Raw genomic sequence first — 22242 nt, 5'->3', positions numbered from 1 at the left:
TCTGAAACCATTCTGAAACGGTGAAAGCAACGACACTAAAAATGTCTAAAGGACGCCTGCAGTAGTCTGAACCACACACGTCTGAAACTGGTGTCTCACTACCAGAAGCAGTACAAGTGGAGACCAGTCCGAGTCCTGTTGGCGGTGCAGATGTGGTTTTGTGGACCCGCAGGTTCCTGGTTTCTGTTTCGGGACTGAAGGGGTTAAACGCTGCTGCAGTTCCTCCGTCCTCCAGCAGGAGGCGCAGCTGCAACATCAGGACAGCTGTTGCCGCGGTGCCGCCGTCAGACCTCCATCTTCTCATCAGCGCGTTCATTCAGCCGTCCCGGACTAGGACACATCCTGCTCCTCTGCAGCCTCCTCTTTACCCTCCCCTGCATCCTTCTCTGCAGCCTCCTCTTCATTCTCTGCATCCTCATATTTACCCTCCCCTGTATCCTTCTCTGCATCCTTCTCTTCATCCTCTTTACCCTCCCCTGTATCCTTCTCTGCATCCTTCTCTTCATCCTCTTTACCCTCCCCTGCATCCTTCTCTGCATCCTTCTCTTCATCCTCTGCAGCCTCCTCTTTACCCTCCCCTGCATCCTCCCCTGCATCCTCCCCTCCATCCCCTCAACCACCCTTCTGGTCCGGCTCCTGCAGACGGACAGAGGACAGGTGTATCTCGTGCTGCTGCAGGTGGGTTCTTGTGTTCGTGTGCTCGTGCGTGTCGGTCAATCCCGTTGTTGATGGTGTGACGTCAGCCGGTCGGAGCTGCTGCTGGTGTTGCAGATGGTCGACGGTTCCGTGAGCGGCTTTTAAACGGCCGCTTCCGTCAGTCGTTTTTGGTGGGATGCGGATCCTTCAGGACGGAAGACCATGATATTTATAGATTTTACATTAAAATCGTATTTAGAACCATTTAGAAATCAGTTCCGCTTGGAAGAGTCCGGTTGAGGCTGGAAGGTTGCAGGTCCTGGCTGGAGGAGCCAGCGGCCAGAGACCAGCGGGTTTGAAGCCTCCAGTTAGGGTTGCCAACATCTTTCTTTTTTTTTTGTCTGCATACATATTCATGGTTAATACCAAGTTGGTGAAAACCTAAAGCATATGTATGCATTTTAATATATAATCAATTTAAAATATATAACATATATAATATTTTTTACACACACACACACACACACACACACACACACGTATATATATATATATATATATATATATATATATATATATATATATATATATATATATATATAAAGTATATTTTTAAAACAGAAAAATGCCCTGCTTAACTTCAAATTGTATAAATGAATATAAAACAATAGAAAGAAAGCAGAACATCCATTCTGTCTGTAGAAAACTTGTAAACATATTTGTGCCTCAAAGGCCATGACTGTAGGCTACAGTTGTAGTAAAACAGAAGAAAAAAAGTCAACAGCTCAATGCTTTTTTCCATTGGCATTTTATGACTATTTTTTGACTCTCACAGTAATACGGGACAAAGTGCGTCACTTTTCAGCTCCATACGGGACGCCTACTTTAGTTTATACGGGACGATTCCGTTTTTCAAGGGACGGGTGGCAACCCTGCCTCCAGTTAACCTTCACCTGGTGAAGCTAAGTTCTCCTGCTCAGCTCAACAATTCCAGACCAACCTAGACCTGGTTGTGGTCTCCAGTTTGGAGTTGGCCCCTGGTGGTCAGTACAGGAACTATAACGGCCCCCTGGACTGATGGTGGCTTTATAACCACATGTTCCCCCTTGATCTTACAGGGATGTCCAACAGGGTTTCCTAACCCGGGTCCTACGGGCCCTGCATGTTCCAGACGCTACCCGGTCCTACCGGTCCTTAACAGATGTGTCCAGACCTTGGTGACGAGTTGTTGACGACCGTTAATCAGAACCAGGTTTGCTGATGCTGAAACAGGAACGGGGGTCCTGAGGACCTGGGTTGGGAAACCCTGCTGCAGACCTTCTGGACCACCTCTGGGCAACGTGACCTGGTACCATACTGTATCTCTGTCCAGATGTTGTCATCTCACCGTGGTGTCCATCACCACCACATTCCTCCATGTTTGGCTTGAGGTTTTTCTCCCACTAGGGGAGTTTTTACCTGCCATTGTTTATGTTATGTTTATGTAATAATTGCTCGGGGGTCATGTTCTGGGTCTCTGGAAAGCGCCTAGAGACAACTTCTGTTGTAATAGATGCTATATAAATAAAATTGAATTGAATTGAATTGAATTCCTCGCACGCCACCAGCTCCCTGGTTCTGATCGTTTATCTTCTGGACGAGGTACTTGGTACCTCTTCTTTATTGTAAACGGGACATCTTCTCCGTTTCAGTGATGTCGGTGTCGCCTGGCCTCGCCGACCTCTCCCGTCTCTACCAGACGGAGTTCGTGCGGAGCGCCCGTGCCGTCGGTGTCCTCTGGGCTGTGTGCACGCTCTGCTTCGCCATCATCCAGGTGGTCATCCTGGTGCAGCCGTCCTGGGTCGGCACCACGTACACCAGGACGCAGCAGGCAGGGCCGTCGCTGCCCAGCGGCACCATGGGACTTTTTGAGGTGAGACAATGACCCTAAATTCTTGCCTTCCGATCCCAGCGGATCACAGTAAATGTAAAACCACAGAGCCAAGACACCAGTTCTACTGTGAACGTATGAGACCTCATACTTCTCCTCTTTTATCTACATTGAAGTCAACAGGGAAGATTCCTAGTTCCCATGAACACCTATCAATGGAGCGGACAATCCCGGTGCTTTTGTAATTAAATACGTGTTAATGTGTGTAAATACGCGTAAATACGTGTAAATATCCATAAACACGCGTAAATACGTGTAAATATGCCTAAATACAGGTTGGGCCTAAAAACGTGTAAATACGCCTAAACACATGTAAACATAAATATTTGTAAATACGCCTAAATGTGTGTTAATATGTCTAAATACATGTACATGTAAGTATGCATAAATACATGTAAACGTGTGTAAATACGCGTAAATAATTGTTAATACGCCTAAATACGTGTAAACGTGTGTTAAGACGTGGAAATAAGTGTAAACACCTGTAAACCTGTGTAAATACATTTAAATATCCGTAAATACGTGTAAACTTGTATAAATACGTGTAAACCCGTAAATACGTGTGAATACGTCTAAACGTGTAAATACGCGTAAATACATGTAGTAGTAGAAACACTTATAAATACGTGTAAACGTGTGTGAATAGGCCTAAATATTTTTAAATGTGTTACTACGCCTAAATAAGTGTAAACACATGTAAATACGCGTAACTATGTGTAAATACGCCTAAATACATGTAAATAACTGTAAACACGTGTAAATGTGTGTAAATACATCTAAACGTGTGCAAATACGTTTAAACGTGTGTAAATACATGTAAATATGTGTAAACACATGTAAATACGTGTAAACGTGTATAAATACGTGTAAATGTGTAAATCCACCTTAAAACGTGTAAATACGTATAAATATTCCTTGATATGTGTAAACACGTGTAACTGTGTTAATACGTCTAAATACATCTAAAACATGTAAACGTGTATAAATACATGTAAATATATATAAATACGTGTAAACACGTGTAAAAACACTAACTGTACCTGTGTGTGTGGACAGGTGTGTTTGGAGTCGGACTGGCCTGTCCCCGACTGTCGTGGCGGTCTGTCCAGTCTGTCCCCGCTGCCGTGTTTCCAGTCAGTGGCGGTGTTGGTCTGCGTTTCTCTGTGGGCGGTGTGGACCAGCGTCTTCTGTTTGTGTCTCTTCCGGTTCTGTAGCGCCGCAACGGTCTACAAGATCTGTGCCTGGTTGCAGCTGACCGCAGGTGGGTCACTGGTTCTACTGGTTCTTTTTTAAAGATTTTTTTGCAGCTTTCGTAGCCTTTATTCAAGGTGTAGCCAGGAATGGGGTAGAGAGAGAGAATGGGTCGACATGCAGCAAAGGGGCGCAGGCTGAGACTCAAACCTGTAACCACTGCAGCACTGTAGCCTCAGTACATGGGCTGCTTGCTTTAACTCTAACCACTCAGTGGCCCCGTTCTACTGGTTCTACTGGTACTACTGGGGTTCTGTTAGTGGTTCCAGTCAGAGCTTTTGCTAGACTATGATGCTAAGCTTTGTCGTCTCCTCCGTTGTCTCCTCCGTTGTCTCCTCCGTTGTCTCCTGTCTGGTCTCCTCTGACATCTGCTCTGCTGTCTCCCCTCATCTCCTTTGCCAACAGGTTTCTGTCTCGCCCTGGCGTGTCTTCTGTTCCCGGACTCGTGGGAGAGTCCAGAGATGAGAGCTCTGTGCGGAGACTCGGTGAGGAGGATGCATTTTTAAACATTTCAGCCTCTTTTCAATCATCGTTCTCTCTTTAATTCTAACCCGGTTGTCCTCCAGCTGGTTGACGTCCAGCCACTAACCCGGTTGTCCTTCAGTCACTATCATGGTTGTCCTGCAGCCACTAACCCAGTTGTCCTCTAACCACTGTCATGGTTGTCCTCCAGGCACTAAACTGGTTGATTTTTCTTGGTAGTTTCTTGGTAGATAAAGTTCTTTATTTTCTGTAATGCAATTAAAAAAATGTCATACATTCTGGATTCATTACAAATCAACTGAAATATTGCAAGCCTTTTATTATTTTAATATTGCTGATTATGGTTTACAGTTTAAGATTAAGATTCCCAGAATATTCAATTTTTTTTAGATAGGATATTTTAGTTTTCTTAAACTGTAAGCCATGATCAGCAATATTAAAATAATAAAAGGCTTGCAATATTTCAGTTGATTTGTAATGAATCCAGAATGTATGACATTTTTGTTTTTGTAATTGCATTACAGAAAATCACAATATTCTAATTTTCTGAGACAGTACTGTATGTCCTGAGGTCTGGAAGTGGTCCCCTTCACAGCGGTGAGGAGATCATCCGGACATGTCTCACATTTATTCTGATTATATATGGAAAAACAAAAGAAGACAACAGTTAGTGGCACAAATGATGAATGGACATGTCCCTAACCGTCCAGCTGAAGCTCTGTCTGTTAGTTGTCAGTGAGCAGTCCAGTTATTCAGCTTGGAAGGTCCTGGAATGGTCCTGATATGGTTCTGGATCTGGACCCTGGAGGTCGGCACAGGACCTTTTGCGTATCGGAGCTAGCGTTAGCGTGTGGAGCGTTTAGCGGTAAATGATGTGTAATCTGATTACTTAACTGGGTCGTCCTCCAGGTGAGCAGCTTCTCTCCAGGAAACTGCTCTGTCCACTGGGCCTACATCCTGGCCATCCTTGGAGTTCTGGACTATGCCATCTTGGCCACTCTGGCGTTCGTTCTGGCCAACAGACAGGACGCGCTGTTGCCGCCAGACACCCAGGACGGTGAGGATGAGGAGGACGAAGGTTAACATTGTAAAATGGTCCCTGCATCATTCTGAGACTGTCCTTGTGTTTGTGCAGTGACCGCAGGTCTGCTGATGACCGCCTGAGTCTCTAGGTGAAATGTCTCCAGGTGAGACGTATCCAGGTGAGACGTCTCCAGGTGAGTCTCTTCTTCTTCGTCGTTCTGTCTCTTGAAGCTTCAGATGTTTCTGTCCTGCTGACTCTTCTTCTGCGTCACTCCTCAGGGACGTGGTCTGCAGTTCTTCGGTCTCCTGGTCTCTCCATCATCATCATCACTGAGAAACATTTAAAGACTAAGAAACGCCATCATATTTCAGCTTTTCCAGTAATGGTAGTAAGCTTTCATGGTCAGTGTCTGCATCAGCTGAAACCACAACACGAGTCTGTGTCCAGGATTCGGTCTCCTTCTGGTTAGAGTCCTTATTTTCAGTCTGTCTTTGTCTCCATGAAAGAAAAATGAAGGCTGCGAAGATGGAGAGGATGAAGGTGACTGAGGTTCACACCCGTGGGCAGTCCTGTTTTACATCATGACCCCAGCTGGACTTGGACTACAGTTTTTAGTTGTTACTCTTTGTAGAACATCTGTACTCAGATCCCTGCCGCTTTAAAACGCAGACATCACGGCAATGGAGAGAATCGTCACGTTTTCACCCAGAAGCTCCTCGAAACGTGGAACGTAGCAGGTTCTGGGGGACTGCGGGGAAGGGCTTCCCGGCCAGGGCTGATGGGTAATGAATTTGTCTGGGGTAGAGAGGTCCAGTTAACGCTAGTACTTGTGTTTGGTATCAGGTAGCAGGTCAGCTTGTTTTTAGCCTTCTGAGTTCCCTTTTCAGACCCTGACGTATCAGTGACTGTGTTACCATGGTAACGCCGCAGAGCAGCATGGGTAGCGGCTGTAGGAGGAATTACAGCACACGCTCATGCTGACGATGTCCACATCCACGTCCACGTGTCCTCATGGGTATAATCTAATAAAGTTGTCATCATAACAACGATTCAATTCAGTTCACTTGTATTTATATAGCGTCTATTACAACAGAAGTTGTCTCTAGGTGCTTTCCAGAGAACCAGAACATGAGCACTGAGCAATTATTACATAAACATAACATAAAAAATGGCAGGTAAAAACTCCCCTAGTGGGAGAAAAACCTTATGCCAAATAGTGGCAAGGAAAAACTCCCCTTTAGGGGGGAAGATGCTTCAGGGATTGAACCTGGGTCCTTCAGACCCAAGCCCACCTCTTTAACCTTTAGACTTCTACTACCCCAGCCCTGAAGTAAACTGTGGCCCCTGGTCCGAAACTATGTCCAGAGGGAGTCCATGAAACCGGAGAAGATGGATTGCCAGGAGTTCCATAATTTCTCTGGACATATGCAATTTAGAGAGAGCAATAATATAAGCCATTTTAGAGAAACAATCCACTATTGTCAAGATCACCTTCTTACCTTTGGAGGGACGAGGGACGAAGGCCGAATGCGAAGTCCATAGAGATATGAGACCAGGGTCTTTGTAGAATAGACAAGGGGTGCAGGTACCCTGCCGGATACTGGCTAGGCATCGTGGACTGAGCACATGCCGGGCTGGCCAAGACAAAAGCTACTGACATCGGGACAGTGGGAGGGTCAACAAAACCGCTCCTCCACCAAGTACAAGGAATGAGCTTTTCCAGAGCGGCAGGCTAGATGAGATGAATGACAAAGGATCAGGGACTTTAGAGCGGAGGTTAGGTTGCACTGACAAACATCCTTCCGGACGATGCCCGTTGTACCTCCTCTTCGACCTGTACTTGACTGAGTCGTAATCTCACCAAAACAGGAAGAACGAAGTCCTCCATCTCTGATGAATCTTGCCCTGGGGGAACTATTTGTCGCAACAGAGTATTGGGTTTCTGACTCTGTGGGCCTGGGCGATAAATCAGGGAGAAAGCAAAATGTTTAGCTGACATCAGATACTACAAGGTTTTGTCAGCCGTCCACACGATGGTTGGGTAGCTCCCTCCAGCCAGTGTCGCCATTCCTCCAGGGCTATTTACCACCAACAGTTCTTGATCCGTGATATAATTTTCTTCCGTTGGGGTCAGCAACCTATAAAAGAATGCAAAGGGGTACGTCTTATCATCATTGGTGTATCGTCATGACAAGACAGCCCCTACCCCTGAAGCTGAGGTGTCCAGCTCGACTATGAACTGCTGCTGTGGGTCCGGCATTTGAAGGATCAGGGCTGAGGTGAATTGTGTCTTCAGACCAATGAAGGCTGTCTCGGCAGCTTCTGTCCACTGGAAAGGCCTTTTAATGTTAGTCAATTGGTGCAGAGGTGCCAAGATGAAGCTGTAGTTTCTCTTGAACCTGCTTCAGAAATTGGCAAACCCTAAAAAACGTTTTAACTGCTTCTGTTCGGAGTTTTGGCTCTCAGCCATTCCTGAAACCTTTAATGGATCCATCTCAGTGGCCAGCTGAGAAGACGAACCCTAAGAAGGAGACCATGGAACTGTGAAACTCACATTTCTCATCTTTGAAAAATAAGCGGTTCCGGTGTAAATTAAACACTGCTCGGAGTTGGGATACATGTTGTCTCAAACTATGAGAAAAGATCAGGATATCGTCCAGATAAACAAACACAAACTTATTAAGCATCTCCCGTAATACAAGGAAAGGATTAAGAATAAAAGGATTAAGGATAGCTCATCTTAATATATGCAGTCTTAAACATAAAGTTCATGAGGTGTCATCCTTATTAGAAGATGAAAATTTACACATACTTGCTATTTCAGAAACTCACTTAGATCAATCAGTAGATGTAAGTGAAATTGCTGTTTCACGATATAATGTTTTTAGAAATGATAGAAACAGCTATGGTGGTGGCGTGGCAATATACATCCAGAACCATATACCTGTTAAGATAAGAGAAGATCTTTTAAATTCAGCTATTGAGGCTCTTTGGATTCAAATACACTTACCTCACACCAAACCATTTCTTATAGGGTGTTGCTATAGACCACCTAGTGCAAATGTTCAGTACTTGGAGGATATATGTTACATGTTGCAAAAAGTCACAGACTGTGATAAAGAGATGTATTTATTAGGGGATTTAAATATAGACTGGCTCTTGGCAAAGTGTTCATTGAAACGGAAACTGAGTGATATTGCAAAGGTGTGTCATTTATCTCAGATGATGACAGTACCTACTAGGGTGTTTATTAACTGTGCAGGACAGAAATCAGCAACTTGTATTGACCACATTTTCACCAATGCAAAAGAAAAGTGCTCTAAAGCTGTATCAGTTCCAGTGGTTTCAGTGACCACAATTTGGTGGCTGTTGCCAGGAAAGTGAAGGTGCCAAAAGCTGGACCTAAAATTCTTGTCAAAAGGTCTTTTAAATTTTTTTGTGAGAATGATTTTATTAGGGACATTAATAAGCTGCAATGGAAAAATGTATGTACAATTGATGATGTTGATGAAGCACTTGAACTCTTTACAAATATGTTTTTAGAAGTAGCTGATAAACATGCTCCCATTAGGAAATTCACTGTAAGGAATAAAAAAGCAGCTTGGATTGATGATGAACTGAAAGCATTGATGACCCAGAGGGATGAAATGAAATCTGTGTCAATTAAATCAGGTGATGTAGATGATTGGAAGTCATATTGTGCACTAAGAAACCAAGTAACAAGAATTAATAGGAAAAAGAAAAGCATGTTTTATCAAAAGAGGATAAATGAAAGTAAAAATGATGGAAAGAAACTGTGGAAAACATTAAATGAGCTAATGCGAAGATCAGGGGACAACACTCCCTCCTTTGTAGAAGCAGAGGGTTCATTCATAACTAAGCCTCTCCATATTGCTAACTACTTTAATGACTTTTTTGTTAGGAAGATAGAGAATTTAAAAAGCGAGACGACATCATTGCATAACAACTTTTCAATTCAATTGATTAACAACAAAATCATGAGAGATAAGGATTGTGAGTTTGTCTTTCAAACTATACAGGTGGATAAAGTAAAAACATCTCTCAGTAATATAAATGGCGAAAAACCATCAGGATTAGATAACCTGGATGGGAAACTCTTGGGTATGGTTTCTGGCTCTATTGCACTGCCCATATGCCACATATTCAATCTAAGTTTACTGAAAGGTGTTTGTCCACGGGCATGGAAAGCTGCAAAAGTCATACCACTACCCAAAAACAAGAAGGACATGTTTTCAGGCGCTAATAGCCGTCCTATCAGCATTCTTCCAGTGCTAAGCAAGCTCATGGAGAGAATTGTGTTTGACCAGATTTCATCTTATTTTTCTATTAACAAACTAAACTCTGAGTTTCAACATGCTTACAAAAAAGATCACTCCACGAGTACTGCCTTAATGCAGATGACCGATCAGTGGATGAGCGAGATAGACAAGAAAAGGATTGTGGGTGCTGTTCTTCTTGATTTTAGTGCGGCATTTGACTTAATTGATCACAAAATGCTCTTAAGGAAACTGGCTGCTTATGGTTTTAATAAGGGGACTCTTAATTGGATGCGGAGCTATCTATCAAATAGAACACAAACTGTCTACTTTAATGGTAGTTGTTCTGCAGTAAAGGCAGTACTGTGTGGAGTCCCACAGGGAAGTTGTTTGGGTCCATTGCTCTATTCTATTTTTACCAACGATATGCCACTTGTCCTGAGTAAAGCTAATATAGCCATGTTTGCCGATGACTCTACAGTGTATATGTCATCAAACAAGATGGATGAGCTGAATGTGTTGCTGGAAAATGACCTGAAATCAATTTTGGCATGGGTAACCGAAAACAAATTGATTTTAAATATAGTAAAAACTAAATGCATTGTTTTTGGCTCAAACCATGCTTTAAAAAGCCAAAACCAATTAAAAATATCCATGAACGGCAGGTGTATAGAACAGGTCACTGAAGCGAAACTTCTTGGAATACATCTTGATGAACATCTGTCATGGCAGAATCACATAGACAAGTTAACAGGCAAAATGGGGAAAGGTATATCCATGATTAGAAGATACTCCTCTTTATTAACACCATTTACACTCCGACAGGTTATTCAAACTTTGGTATTATCACACCTTGACTACTGCTCAGCTATCTGGTCAAGTGCAGCGAAAAAAAATATAAACAAACTTCAGATAGTGCAGAACAGAGCAGCTCGCCTTGCACTCGGGTGTTCTTTGAGAAAGGCTGTTGACCAAATGCATAGTGATCTTGCTTGGATGAAAGTAGAGGACAGATTAACAAACAATTTACTAACATTATTCAGGAATATAACTGTATCGAAACAACCAAACTGCCTGTACTCAAAAATAACCTTTTCCCAAAACAGACATGAGCACAGGACAAGACAAGTTAGCTGGGGTCATATTTCTATTCCATTACCAAGATCAAATGCAATGAAAAGAACTTGTATGTACAGGGCCATCTCACACTGGAACAGGTTGCCATTTACCATAACTAAAGCAACAAGCAGAGACAGTTTCAAAAAGCAACTAAAAAGGTTATTTTTGGGTACAGACACAAACAATGGTTAATATATATGTTTGATATACATTTTGTAATATACATTTCGTGATTTATTGTGTGGAAAATACAGCTCAATGTAGTTGCAGGTTGTGATGAGTACCACTACAATGATGTAGCTGATGTAATGATGTGGGTGGGATGAGGGGGGGGGGGTTAATGGAGTGATGTAATTGTAATTACTTATGTATTTAGTTAAGTATATATATGTATAATTGTGCTGTTATATGAATGCATTTTAATTTTAATGGACCCCAGGAAGACTAGTTGGCGTTTTGCGTCCGCTAATGGGGATCCAAAATAAAAAACAAAACAAAACAAATGTGTCATTAATCATTGCCTAGAAAACTGCTGGTGCATTGGTTGACCCAAAGGGCATTACCAAATACCTATAATGTCACGTGGAAATATTGAATGCTGTTTTCCATTCGTCTCCCTCCTGAATACGCACCACATGGAACACATTCCGGAGATCCAGTTTAGAGGAAACAGTGGCTTGTTGCAGTTGATCCAGTGTTGTGGATATCGGGGGCAACATGATACTTGTTTTTCCCCGGAATGTTGTTCAAGGCCCGGTAGTCGATGCAGGGGCGTACAAATGAGGAAGTGTTTCCAAACTTTTGGTCTGTACTGTATGTGCAACCCGTTTCTCCAATAATGTGACAAACACCCCCCCCCCCCCCCCCCCCCCCCCCGGGCAGCCAAGACTTGACTTAAGGCTAAATTATTCTGTAATGGAACATTACGCAGGGCCTTCTGTTCAACTGAGAAAGCATGGATAACCTCAGGTCAATTCTGTGACATGTTCAAGAACCAGAGCTACATCCAGACGATGAGCAAATTTAACCGTACCCCACCAGAGAACGAGACCCCCAAAGAATTTCGCCCCCATGGAAATACGATGAGTGTGGCTGGAAAGGTCATGCTTAGAAACTCGAGTGCTGGAATACAATTTTGGATAATTAGTGTTATGGTACGACCACTTATCATAAATGCCCACGTGTGGAAGAAGTTTTGCTAGATAGCAGGTACTACACCATCCCTGAGGCAAAACCTGGTAACATGGCTGCCACAAACCCACACATGACGGTTTAAACAACCGTATCCATATGAAATGGGAAACAAACCTGCAGATTATTAGTAACCCCCCCCATTCTTCAATGGGGTCAACAACGCAGATTTATTCAACTATGACATGTAGATCTCCCTAGTCCTATGGAAACATTTGTCATCCCATTCTATTGAAAGGCTCACATGTGGATGTGAACCCTTAAAACACTTATGGCCCTTTTGCAATAGTACCTAATCAGCCCGAGACGGCTCGTCGCGGCTCCACCCGTTTTGTCCCCGTTTGTTTTTCCACACTCCCCGCTTCCTGATTCAAAAGTCTGACGGCCCCGCCCCCGACCAATCAGTGGCGTTGAGGGTGGTGACGGCCCGGCCCCCCGACCAATCAGTGGCACGGAGGGTGGTGAAGTCAGAAATAGTCCGGTTAGAACCTCGCCAGAATGGTTACAGAAAAAGTATCTGCTTGGAGCGGCTCTACCCGCCTCAGCCCTTAGTGCAAAAGCGCAAGATGGGGCCGTGGTGGGTAGTTGCGAGCTGAGTAGATACTAGTGCAAAAGGGCCATTACACCTACCCGGAGGAAGGTCCTGGTGAACATCTGCACAGTCACTCACGAGCTGTATAGGCTACACCTATTCCTGGGAAGGAGTCAGTGCAACAGACAAAGCACAAATATGCATCAACCAGTACAAATACTGGGTTGTTAACTTCTCACTAGAAAAAACTACACACTACCAACGTTGTTCATATTCATTCATCAGTTCTGTGTGCATGGTGATTCTGTGTAACACAAGGCCGTCCAAAGTTTGCTCCAACACTGGTTCATCTAACCGGACCAATGGTAAGTCTAACTGTGTAGCCAGCTGGAGATCCAGAAATTCTATATCTGCCCCTGAGTCGATGAAAACCGGTAATATCCGTCTTTGGGAAGGTGTTACTATTTCCAGACTAAAATCTGGATGGGATATGGGAAAGCTATAATCCAAGCGACCAGAATACCAGCCAGTTCAAAAACCAGTTCATACCAATTGAAATAGTGGAAGTATTGTTGTTTGTCCAAACATCTTGGAGTTATTTTGATCAGGATTTGTGGTTTAAACCATATATTAATCAGGTTTGTAAAACAGCGTTTTTCCCATCTCCGTTATGTCACAAACATTAGGAACATCCTCTCCAAAACATCCAAAACTAATTCAGGCGTTTGTAACTTCTAGGATAGTTTACTGTAATGTGTTATTAGCAGGATGTCCAAGTAATTCTCTGAATATCCTTCAGCTGATCCAAAATGCAGCAGCGCGAGCTTCCTGCTCTACCCGGCTGGTCCTCAGCAGGTGAGTCCCTCCTTATGATCCAGGACCTGATCCAGGTTTCTTCCTTCCTACAGGGGAGTTTTTACCTGCCGTTGTTTATGTAATAATTGCTCAGGGGTCATGTCTCTGGAAAGCACCTGAGGACAAATAGCTATAAATAAAATATTATAAATAAAACTGAATTGAATTGAAAAGACAAGTGTTCATGAAAGCAGTAGCTAATTCTCCAGCTGTGGCGGCAGTGATGATGCGACGGTGAAGATCCTGTGTGTGACCGTGGTTATGTGTGGGGGCCTTAACTAATGGTACCAGGTCAAAAGAGACCAAAAGCAACCACGCATATGTGAATATTAAACTGTCTATAAATAAGTAAACTGTCATATTTGGCATCAATCCAGACAGCAACTCTGGAAACTGAACTAAAACCCTTACTGGATTTGGGTGGACGGCAGACAGGACAGGATATGTAAAGTACATCAAACACACTGTAGACTTTAGATGGAAGTAAGTTGAACTGACGTTATGTTTGTGGAAGCCAGACCACCGCTGCGACTGGACACTGGTGGTGTATTCAGGGGAAGGGGCCGGAGGGAGGAGCTGGAGGGAGGGCAGGGTTGGTGCTTGGGTGTACCATATTAAGCAGGGGTCTTCAGTTCTGTCCTTGAGGGCCGGCTGAAGCAGTTTAACTGCTCCTATAGTGCTTGTTTCTCAGAATTATATGGTCAAGTTTTAAAATGTGAGATTGTTGTTTATTTTTGTCTGATGGTAATTGAATCATCCAGCGATTGTTCATTCACTTTTTAACACAGTTCATTCATTAGATTATTTAACTTTGAAAGAGTTTATGTGGAGTTTTGGTCTCAACTTTTTAAAGGTTCCAGGTAAAACACAGACAGGAATTGAAATCAACATGTTTCACAGACAGAAATCACTTTATTTCTTAGTGTGACATAAAGTATGATCACAGATAGACTAGCCACAAGCTGGAGTACACAAACACAAGTGGACGCGACCAATAACAGAGCTGATGAGCTGTCGCCACGGTTACAGAACCTGTCCATCACACATCCTTCCAAAAAGGTTAGATTCACTGAGAAACCTCAAATAATGCAGCCATTTCAGGAGAGTGGGCGGAGTTAACTACAAGAACCCTGAAATCAGCCAATAAGAGTTTCAGAACAAAAGACTTGTTTATCTTTAACCCCTTCTCAAAAAGGACTATGTCTAAGACTCCTGCTCTGATGAAAGATGGCAGGATTCTGACTAAATGTCTCTCTTTTAGAGCTCATACGTGTCTGGACTCATGGATTTAAACCTCAACCCTCTAGAAGACCGTCCCGGAACATCTCCCCATCTACTGGACCAGGACCGATATTCCAAATGTGGATCTGGAATGTTTACGACCGATGTTAGACGGATCTTTGAGACCTTTAGTCGCACCTGTGTCACTTAGGTCTACGAAACTGCTATTATTTGATATAAATGTAATTAAACAGTTCTGGGTTTGTTGGTATCAGTGAGCTCTTCAGGGTGTTCTGGCGCCTCCATGTGGAGCAACTGCTGAACAACGACGTATCTCAGGAAGGATAGTGGACCTGGATGATTGACACCTCTGTGGAACCCTAACAGCCAATAGGATCAATGACGGTTCTAGAAACCACGTCACTGTGGGGATTGCCCAATCTGAACAAAGAAAGGATTTAGGGTTTCGTCTGCATTTCTCTAAATATGCCTCCTGGCGTAAGGTTCTACCCCTGACAGAACCCTGGTCTTCCAGGCGTTATTTAAGGTCACGATCTACTACGTCTGAGGTGGTTGATGGTGGGCAGCTGGTGTTTGTCGCTCTGCTCTTCTGGGACATGCTGCATTCCTGTGTCTTAGCGACGTGTCCGTTCAGCGTCGTGGTTGGTGTTTGGATGGAACCGGCCCTCAGAGGCTGAGCTTCCTCTTCTCCGTCTGGCGTGTTGCACCTGGATGTTGGATCGTGATTTAAGAAACACCTGGAGAGATCGTTGGGAAGAGGTCAAAGAAACGCTTTTACAGACCAGCACACTTTAGATTGTGAATGGCTGAAGTGGCTGCTGAGGCTCAAGGGTAATGCAGTGCTTAAACAAAGAAAATTGATCATTTTGGAGAAGCGTTTTCATTTGCTCAAGGATTCTTCCTCATTTCAGCTTGAAACGACTGATCAGTTTTCACAAAAGCAGCAAAACAAAAAATAAAACCTGAAACACAACAAATGGCCTCCTGAACCTCTCTCCTTCTTTTCGCCTAACATATTTCCCTCCTCTCCTATCATCCTCCTAATTTCCTCTCCTTCTTCTCTCCTCCTCTCCTTTCCTCTTCTCCTTTTCCTCTCACTCCCTCATGTACTGGACAATCTGATCGATCAATATCTGGGGGTCGTAGTTCAGCGCGGCCCGCCTGCGGCGGCGACGACTCCCATGATCCATTTCCTCTACGTCAGCGACTGCGGTGTCGATACGTTTCATCCTCTGCAACCCAGTGACTTGGGTGCGGAGCCTCTCCTCATGCTCCTCCTCCTCATCCCCGAGCCTTTTCACTCTGAGGAGGGGCGGGTCGTTGCTAGGAGATGGAGGAGCCATGTCATCAAGAGAACGGCGGGCTCTCCTGTGGGCGGAGCTAAGGGGCTCAGCTGCTTTGACTGACAGGTCTCTCCTTGCGCGGCGACCGGAGGAGACTCCCACCGGGGCATCGTTGGGGCCAATGCTGGACAGTATCCTAGCAACCATCCGCCTGCAGAGAACAAACACAGTTATGTTGAGAATGAGGTGGTGGGTGGGGCTGAGCATCTTAGGACTCACCTTATTGGCTAAATAAAAAGTCATCCAAATACATAAATATCCTTAAGATTAAAAAAGAATAAATTGAACAAAGAACATATGTGACTTCATGGTAAAAATATTGATTTAAGCCAATAAAATTTCCTTCCTATTGATTTAAATTATTTTCAAAAAATGACCCACTGTCCAGCACGAGGGGGGGGGGCTGTTTTGCAGCTGCAGGACCTCGGCAGGACCTGGACTTCTGACTTCTGACCCCGCCCCCAGTACAGGCTATGTTGTGATTACCTTTATGATGTTGACACATGTGTGTCTCACCTGAGTGTGTCCCTCTCGCTCTGTCCAGATGTCTCTTGTCCTCTCTGTGGCAGACTCTGGACCAGCTGAGGCTCCATCCTGTCAGTGACATGACTCCTTTTAACATTTTTCCTGTTTAAGAAACACCTGAGGGGGCGAGGCCAGTCACATCACCTGTTCAATAGTGTCTGAGCCAGCTGAGGCTCCATGCGGCGCCACCAGTCTGCAGGGGGCCTCCCCATGTTTATGCCCCGCGCTGTATCATCGTAATCTGGGAGGGAGGGGTCTTGGAAGTCCCCTGGAGGCCCCTGATCGTCTTCCTCGTCCTCCTCCTCCACCACCTCCATATCTCCTGGACCCACCAATCCTGCTCTCTCAGCTTCACTCAGGAGGCGGAGCAGAGCAGCCATGTAGGCTGTGGACACACGATTGGTAGACAACCATTTTAATATGTCACGTTTTGAAAAATTGTGATCATTTGACAAAAATCAAATCCCTCCTACCTGCCCTCTGATCCTCCTCCTGCTCCCTTCTCTGGTCTCTCTCCACCAATTGCTGGAGGGCCTGGTCCAATCCTCTTCCATTCCAGCTATCTGATTGGTAGTACAGATCGTTGGCCCCGCCTACAGACCGCTGAATAGGGTATGACATCATCTGGTCTTCATAAGGCAAAAGGTCCTGAAGGTCTCTGCGCTGGCGTCCGCCCCTGCCCAACGAAGCATCTTGGCCACGGGCCCTGCTTCGAGCTGCAGGAAGAGACTGAACCAGGGAGTCATGGTGTTAAAGGATATGTGACACAGCACCACCTTCCCTGCCTGTGGCCACCAATAGTACTGCGACTAAAGGCACTCCAGTTATCTTTGAGGAATTTAAACTTGTTTGTTCTTTAGTTTGAGATTCAAAATGTGTAGGCTATATGACAAGTTTCGCCATAGTATTTGTATTGACTTGATTATGGTTTGGGTTAAATTATGGTTATAGTTGATGATAATTTGTTTAGATCATGGTTTATGGCTCCTGTCAACAAACATGGAGGAATGAAAAGAAGACTGTATAAGAACAACTGGACACATCCCCTATGATGTCATCCATATGTCAACTCTTTCTCTTCATACGGGGCGGCGGAGTGTCGCAAATGGGCAGAAAGAGCAAGCCTTGAAGCTGGCTTGAACACGCCCACCTTACATCAGTCACAGGTAACCATTTTAGCTTGGCTGACTGCAGCTCGCTGGGTAGCTTTTATTGCATTTACAGTGCTGTGATGCTGTACGGTGTGACTGGGTCCAGTGAACATACATGTGGATGAGTTATGTTAAGAACCGAGGCCCACAAAGACCGGTTCCCAATGGACTGAAAAACAGCGATGAAGGATCTTACCTCAACTGCACTCACTAAACACAACCCACACCACCTCTAGGTGTTACCACACCTGTTTAATACCAAACACAGTTACTAACACAAAAATTAACGACATTGCTAAAACCAATACAAACCACAACAACCATCACACCAACCCAAACCCCTAAAAAACAGTAGTGGAAGTGGATTAAAACACTGCAGACACTCCCAAAAGACCTTATTGGTAAATAAAAAAAAACTGAGAACGACTCAATATTAACAGGAAAATACCTTCCTCCTAAATTTTGACCCTAACTCCAACCCTTAACCCCTAACACCTCAACCTAACCCTAACCGTAACCCCCCCAATGATTTTATATCTCAATCCTTAACCTCCTAACCCTAATCCCCTGACCTACCCAACCCTAGCCTTAACCCAACCCCTAACCCTACTGCTGCTAATGTTGCGCTGCTAACATTGCGCTGCTAACCTTGCCCTGCTAATGTTGCGCTGCTGATGATGCGCTGCTAATGTTGTACTTCTAACGATGTGCTATTAAAGATGTGTTGCTAACAATGCGATGCTTGCGCTGACATTAAGTTTAGTTGTTGCCCCGCCTGTTGATGTTTCTCGTGTTTGAAGGAAACCCATGTCACTGCCGTTCTATTCAGTTTTGTTCAGTTCTATTCTGTGAAAATGGTCAAATTTCCCCTCAGAGGCTCCATGAGGATTGATTAATGCAGTTTCCTCCTGCTGCAGCAGCTTTCATTTCCTGCCGAGGGCCTTCTGAGTTATTCAGGAACACTAACTGTGATTTATGATGACCATATCTGCGACTGCAGCGAAGCAGAAGGGGTTGTATCTGTCGGCCTGTGATGAAGAGGAGGGGGAATGGGTCGTTGGAGGCGCATCGCTCTGACTCACTGTCAGGTTTTCTGCAGACGTTGGTGCTGGTATGATTCAGTAAAGAGTCTGTCCATGTTTCTGGAGGCGCTGGAGATAAAATACGACATTTGGAAACGTGGTCCATGTCTGCACCGACACGCTGAGGGAGCCTGCTTTGTACAGAGCGAAGAAGGTTTCTGATTCCTGGCAACACATTTTTAGGGTGGGGCTCACGTTTGTTCTAACATCTGACCAAAATAAGACAACAACGTGCCAGTGTAGCATCTCTGTGGTCCAGGACCACTCAAGTTGCTTTTTCAAGGTAGGCACCTTTATCTCATCACATTACTTCTTCCCACCGAGGCTCACCTGACTTTGACTAAAATGAGAAGGCCTCAGTTCAAAAACCTTCAAAGTCCGATAATGTCCCCAGCCTTCTCATCAGTGTCCTAGACATAATAAAGGGTGGAGAGCAAATGAGATCAGGAAAGTTATGTTGTTATCTCCTTACTGGATCCAAACTGGGTTTGAGAGCCTTGTGGTCATCAGAGGAACTGCCAGTTCGGATCTGGACCCTGGTGGCCAGCACAGAAACCGCCAGTCTGGATCCGGATCCTGGTGGTCAGCAGAATAACCGCCTGTCTGGATCTGGACCAGGATGGTCAGCAGAGGAAATGCCAGTCTAGATCTTGACCCTGGTAGTCAGTAGAGTAATCGCTGGTCTGGATCCGGACCCTGGTGCCCAGTAGTCCTAAAGTCTTGGGGTCTCTTGGTGAATGTGATGACTCAACTCCTCACCCATCACAACCAGACAGCTTCTGTCTTATCTACAACTTTCATTGAAGATGGACTGAGATTTCTTATACTTGTGCTGATCCAGCCACTTCGGTCTTCATCACTTCCACAAATAATTGGTAAAACATGCAATTCCTCTTCTGACCACCAGGGTCCAGATCCAAACCTGCAGTTTTCTTACTGACCACCAGAATATATGAGCAGCGAGTCACTTGCTAAACCACGTTTCCTTGGGGACAGAGCGGCCTCTCAGATGGTAGGCCACACAGTGGCACACAGAGTTCGACGGGTCTCCAATGTCTGTGCTCTTCACACACACGCGCTCTGCGCCCTCATTCCAGCTAAACTGTACGATGTGAACTGCTTCACTGAATCATTCTGGGGTCCGTTTCACGAAGCCGGTTCAGTAGGAACAGAGGAGTATGTTGAACCTGAACTCAAAGAGACGTTACTTAACCCCGACCAAAAGGGTTCAGTTGAGACGGTTTCAGTAGAGCGAGGTGACTCATCCTCGGAGTCTGTTACCATGGTAACCGACTCAGTTGAATTCATCTACACGTTCAATTGCTCTTCAGCAGCCATGCAGCATTTTGTCTGAATACGTGTTCATAGTTGCTAAGTTATGGTACTAATATGTTCACTTCTTGTGACCTGAAACAGCAAGGTCACTTCAGCTTACTCTGCCTTTCCATGGTGAATCCCGGTATCAGAGCTCCATCGGCAACTAAACTTAAAGTAGTTAAGTTTGTGGAGCGGACCGCTGGTGTGCGTTTGGCTGCTGTTTGACTGAAGCCAGCGTGTCCATATTACTCATTTCAGTTTATTTAAGCAAGAGGAAACTAAATCAGCAGCTTGTGTGTTTGTAAAATAGATCTGTATTGTTGTGAGATAGAACAAGCTAACCAAGGCTAGCATAGCTAACTTGTGGAGGTTGAGATGCGGAAGCCGCGTGCCACCAGGCTGGTTTGTCTATTTTTGTTGACGTGTAAGCTCCAGAGCTCAGGTCCAAACCCTGACAGGTTCACATCTTCCCTATCAAATATAATGAATGCACAATTACTTGTTAAGCTAACGGCTTGTGAAATGGCGCTGTTGTTTCTAATGTCGCAGAATAAGAAAGTTGACATATTTCCTTCAATATTATATTTCCTTAAATATTAGAGTCATTCAACTCTAATGATGATTAGGGGAAGGAATGGTAACAGATAACAAATCAGCCAATCAGAAGCCTCGCAGCATGCATCATGTTTGTAGTCTAAAGCAAACAGGTGCAATTAGACCTGCTGGGAGTTTCTAACGTGATTAATGAAGTGTGTGTGTGTGTGTGTGTGTGTGTGTGTGTGTGTGTGTGTGTGTGTGTGTGTGTGTGTGTGTGTGTGTGTGTGTGTGTGTGTGTGTGTGTGTGTGTGTGTGTGTGTGTGTGTGTGTGTGTAGTACAGATGTTTTTGTGTGTGTGTGTTCTGTCATGACAAACAAATGAATCAGCGTTGGATACATGCAGGAGCAATAAAGTTCACTGTTTATCGTCTTATCTCACTGACAGCTGAACTGGTCTGCCTTGTTGATCCTCACAAGTACTGAACAGCAGATACACACACACACACACACACACACACACACACACACACACACACACACACACACACACACACACACACACACACACACAAACTCGGACACGCACACAGACACACACACATGCACACACTCACACAGGTTTGCACAGCTATCTTTATTGGCATATTGTCTTGACTGCCGTAGGTGGTTCCTAACCCCAACCCTTAGCGCTAACCAGTACCAGTTTATACTTTAATTTGATTTCATTGATCTCAAGGTTGTGAAAACAAATGTTATCATAGGAACTGGGCTTTGGTCCCCACAAGGTCCTCTGGTCTTCACAAGGTCCTGTGGTTCCAGCAAGGATAAGTGATAAACAAGTACCCACAAAGTAATAAAGATGAGCACCTGCACACACCCAGCAGTGTGTCAGGAGACCTGCTGCATCCTGTGTAACATGCTGCGTTGTTGCTGTGGGTAACTGTCTCCTGTCGCTATGGTGACAGGAGATGAAATGAAATGTTCCCTCTGTGTTTCCACACACACACACACACACACACACACACACACACACACACACACACACACACACACACACGCACACGCACGCGCGCGCACGCACACACACACACACACACACACACACACACACACACACACACACACACACACACACACACACACACACACACACACCAGGACCTTGTTCTGATTGTTCTGGTTTAGTCCTGGTTCTGATCTGAACCTGGCTCTGAACATGACCAACAGATGAGAAGCTGGTTCAGGTTTGGGTGAAACACAGGCAGAGCCTCGACCATACTGGGTAAACAACAATTCAGCTTGGTCCTTACAAAGATGCCTAACATGACTCAAATACACATCCTGCTCACATCAACACCAACCGACAATTACATGAAAAACAGGACACAGACACACAGACACACACACACATTGGTGTGTGTGTGTCTGTGTGTGTGTGCGCGTGGATGATGTAACTGAGGTGGCAGGTAGGAGATAAACAGCAAAGACATGGTTCTGGATCAGGATCAGGTTTCTGTGACAATGCCACAACAGATGGATGGATGGATGCACAGATGGAAAGATGGACGGACGGACGGATGAATGAATGGACGGCAAGATACATTCTTACCTGAGTGGTGTGGATCAGAGCGGCGCTGAGCAGCAGGAGGCAGAGAGACGCCATGCTGCAGATGGACACACAGACACACTGAAGCAGCCAGAGGACGCTCCTCTGAAGGGGGAAGGGGAGAGTGGGAGGAGCGATGAC

General features: G+C 44.8%; 2 protein-coding genes across 3 annotated transcripts; one reads left to right on the top strand and one right to left on the bottom strand.

The window, feature by feature from the left end:
* Window positions 1-315: 315 nt before the first annotated feature.
* lhfpl4b (LHFPL tetraspan subfamily member 4b) lies at window positions 316-6370 on the top strand. 2 transcript variants are annotated; one of them, XM_061735705.1, is made up of 7 exons: window positions 316-678; window positions 2328-2548; window positions 3623-3827; window positions 4223-4302; window positions 5218-5357; window positions 5436-5517; window positions 5603-6370. In XM_061735705.1, the coding sequence occupies exons 2-6, from the start codon at window positions 2330-2332 to the stop codon at window positions 5470-5472; spliced, it is 681 nt and encodes a 226-aa protein (XP_061591689.1). In that variant the 5' UTR covers window positions 316-678; window positions 2328-2329; the 3' UTR covers window positions 5473-5517; window positions 5603-6370. The 2 variants fall into 2 exon arrangements, with proteins under 2 accessions (XP_061591689.1, XP_061591688.1); XM_061735704.1 differs by having other exon boundaries at window positions 5210-5357.
* Window positions 6371-14190: 7820 nt separating this feature from the next.
* On the bottom strand, window positions 14191-22208 carry pcsk1nl (proprotein convertase subtilisin/kexin type 1 inhibitor, like). Its single transcript, XM_061734799.1, has 5 exons — window positions 22105-22208; window positions 16882-17137; window positions 16553-16793; window positions 16400-16477; window positions 14191-16034 (listed from the first exon to the last, which is right to left on the bottom strand). The coding sequence occupies exons 1-5, from the start codon at window positions 22156-22158 to the stop codon at window positions 15635-15637; spliced, it is 1029 nt and encodes a 342-aa protein (XP_061590783.1). The 5' UTR covers window positions 22159-22208; the 3' UTR covers window positions 14191-15634.
* Window positions 22209-22242: the final 34 nt, after the last annotated feature.

This window comes from Cololabis saira, chromosome 12 (genome assembly GCF_033807715.1).
Source record: "Cololabis saira isolate AMF1-May2022 chromosome 12, fColSai1.1, whole genome shotgun sequence".
Lineage (NCBI taxonomy): Eukaryota > Metazoa > Chordata > Actinopteri > Beloniformes > Belonidae > Cololabis > Cololabis saira.
Note: the sequence above shows the minus strand (reverse complement) of the source record. Positions and strands in the feature narration are given on the sequence as shown.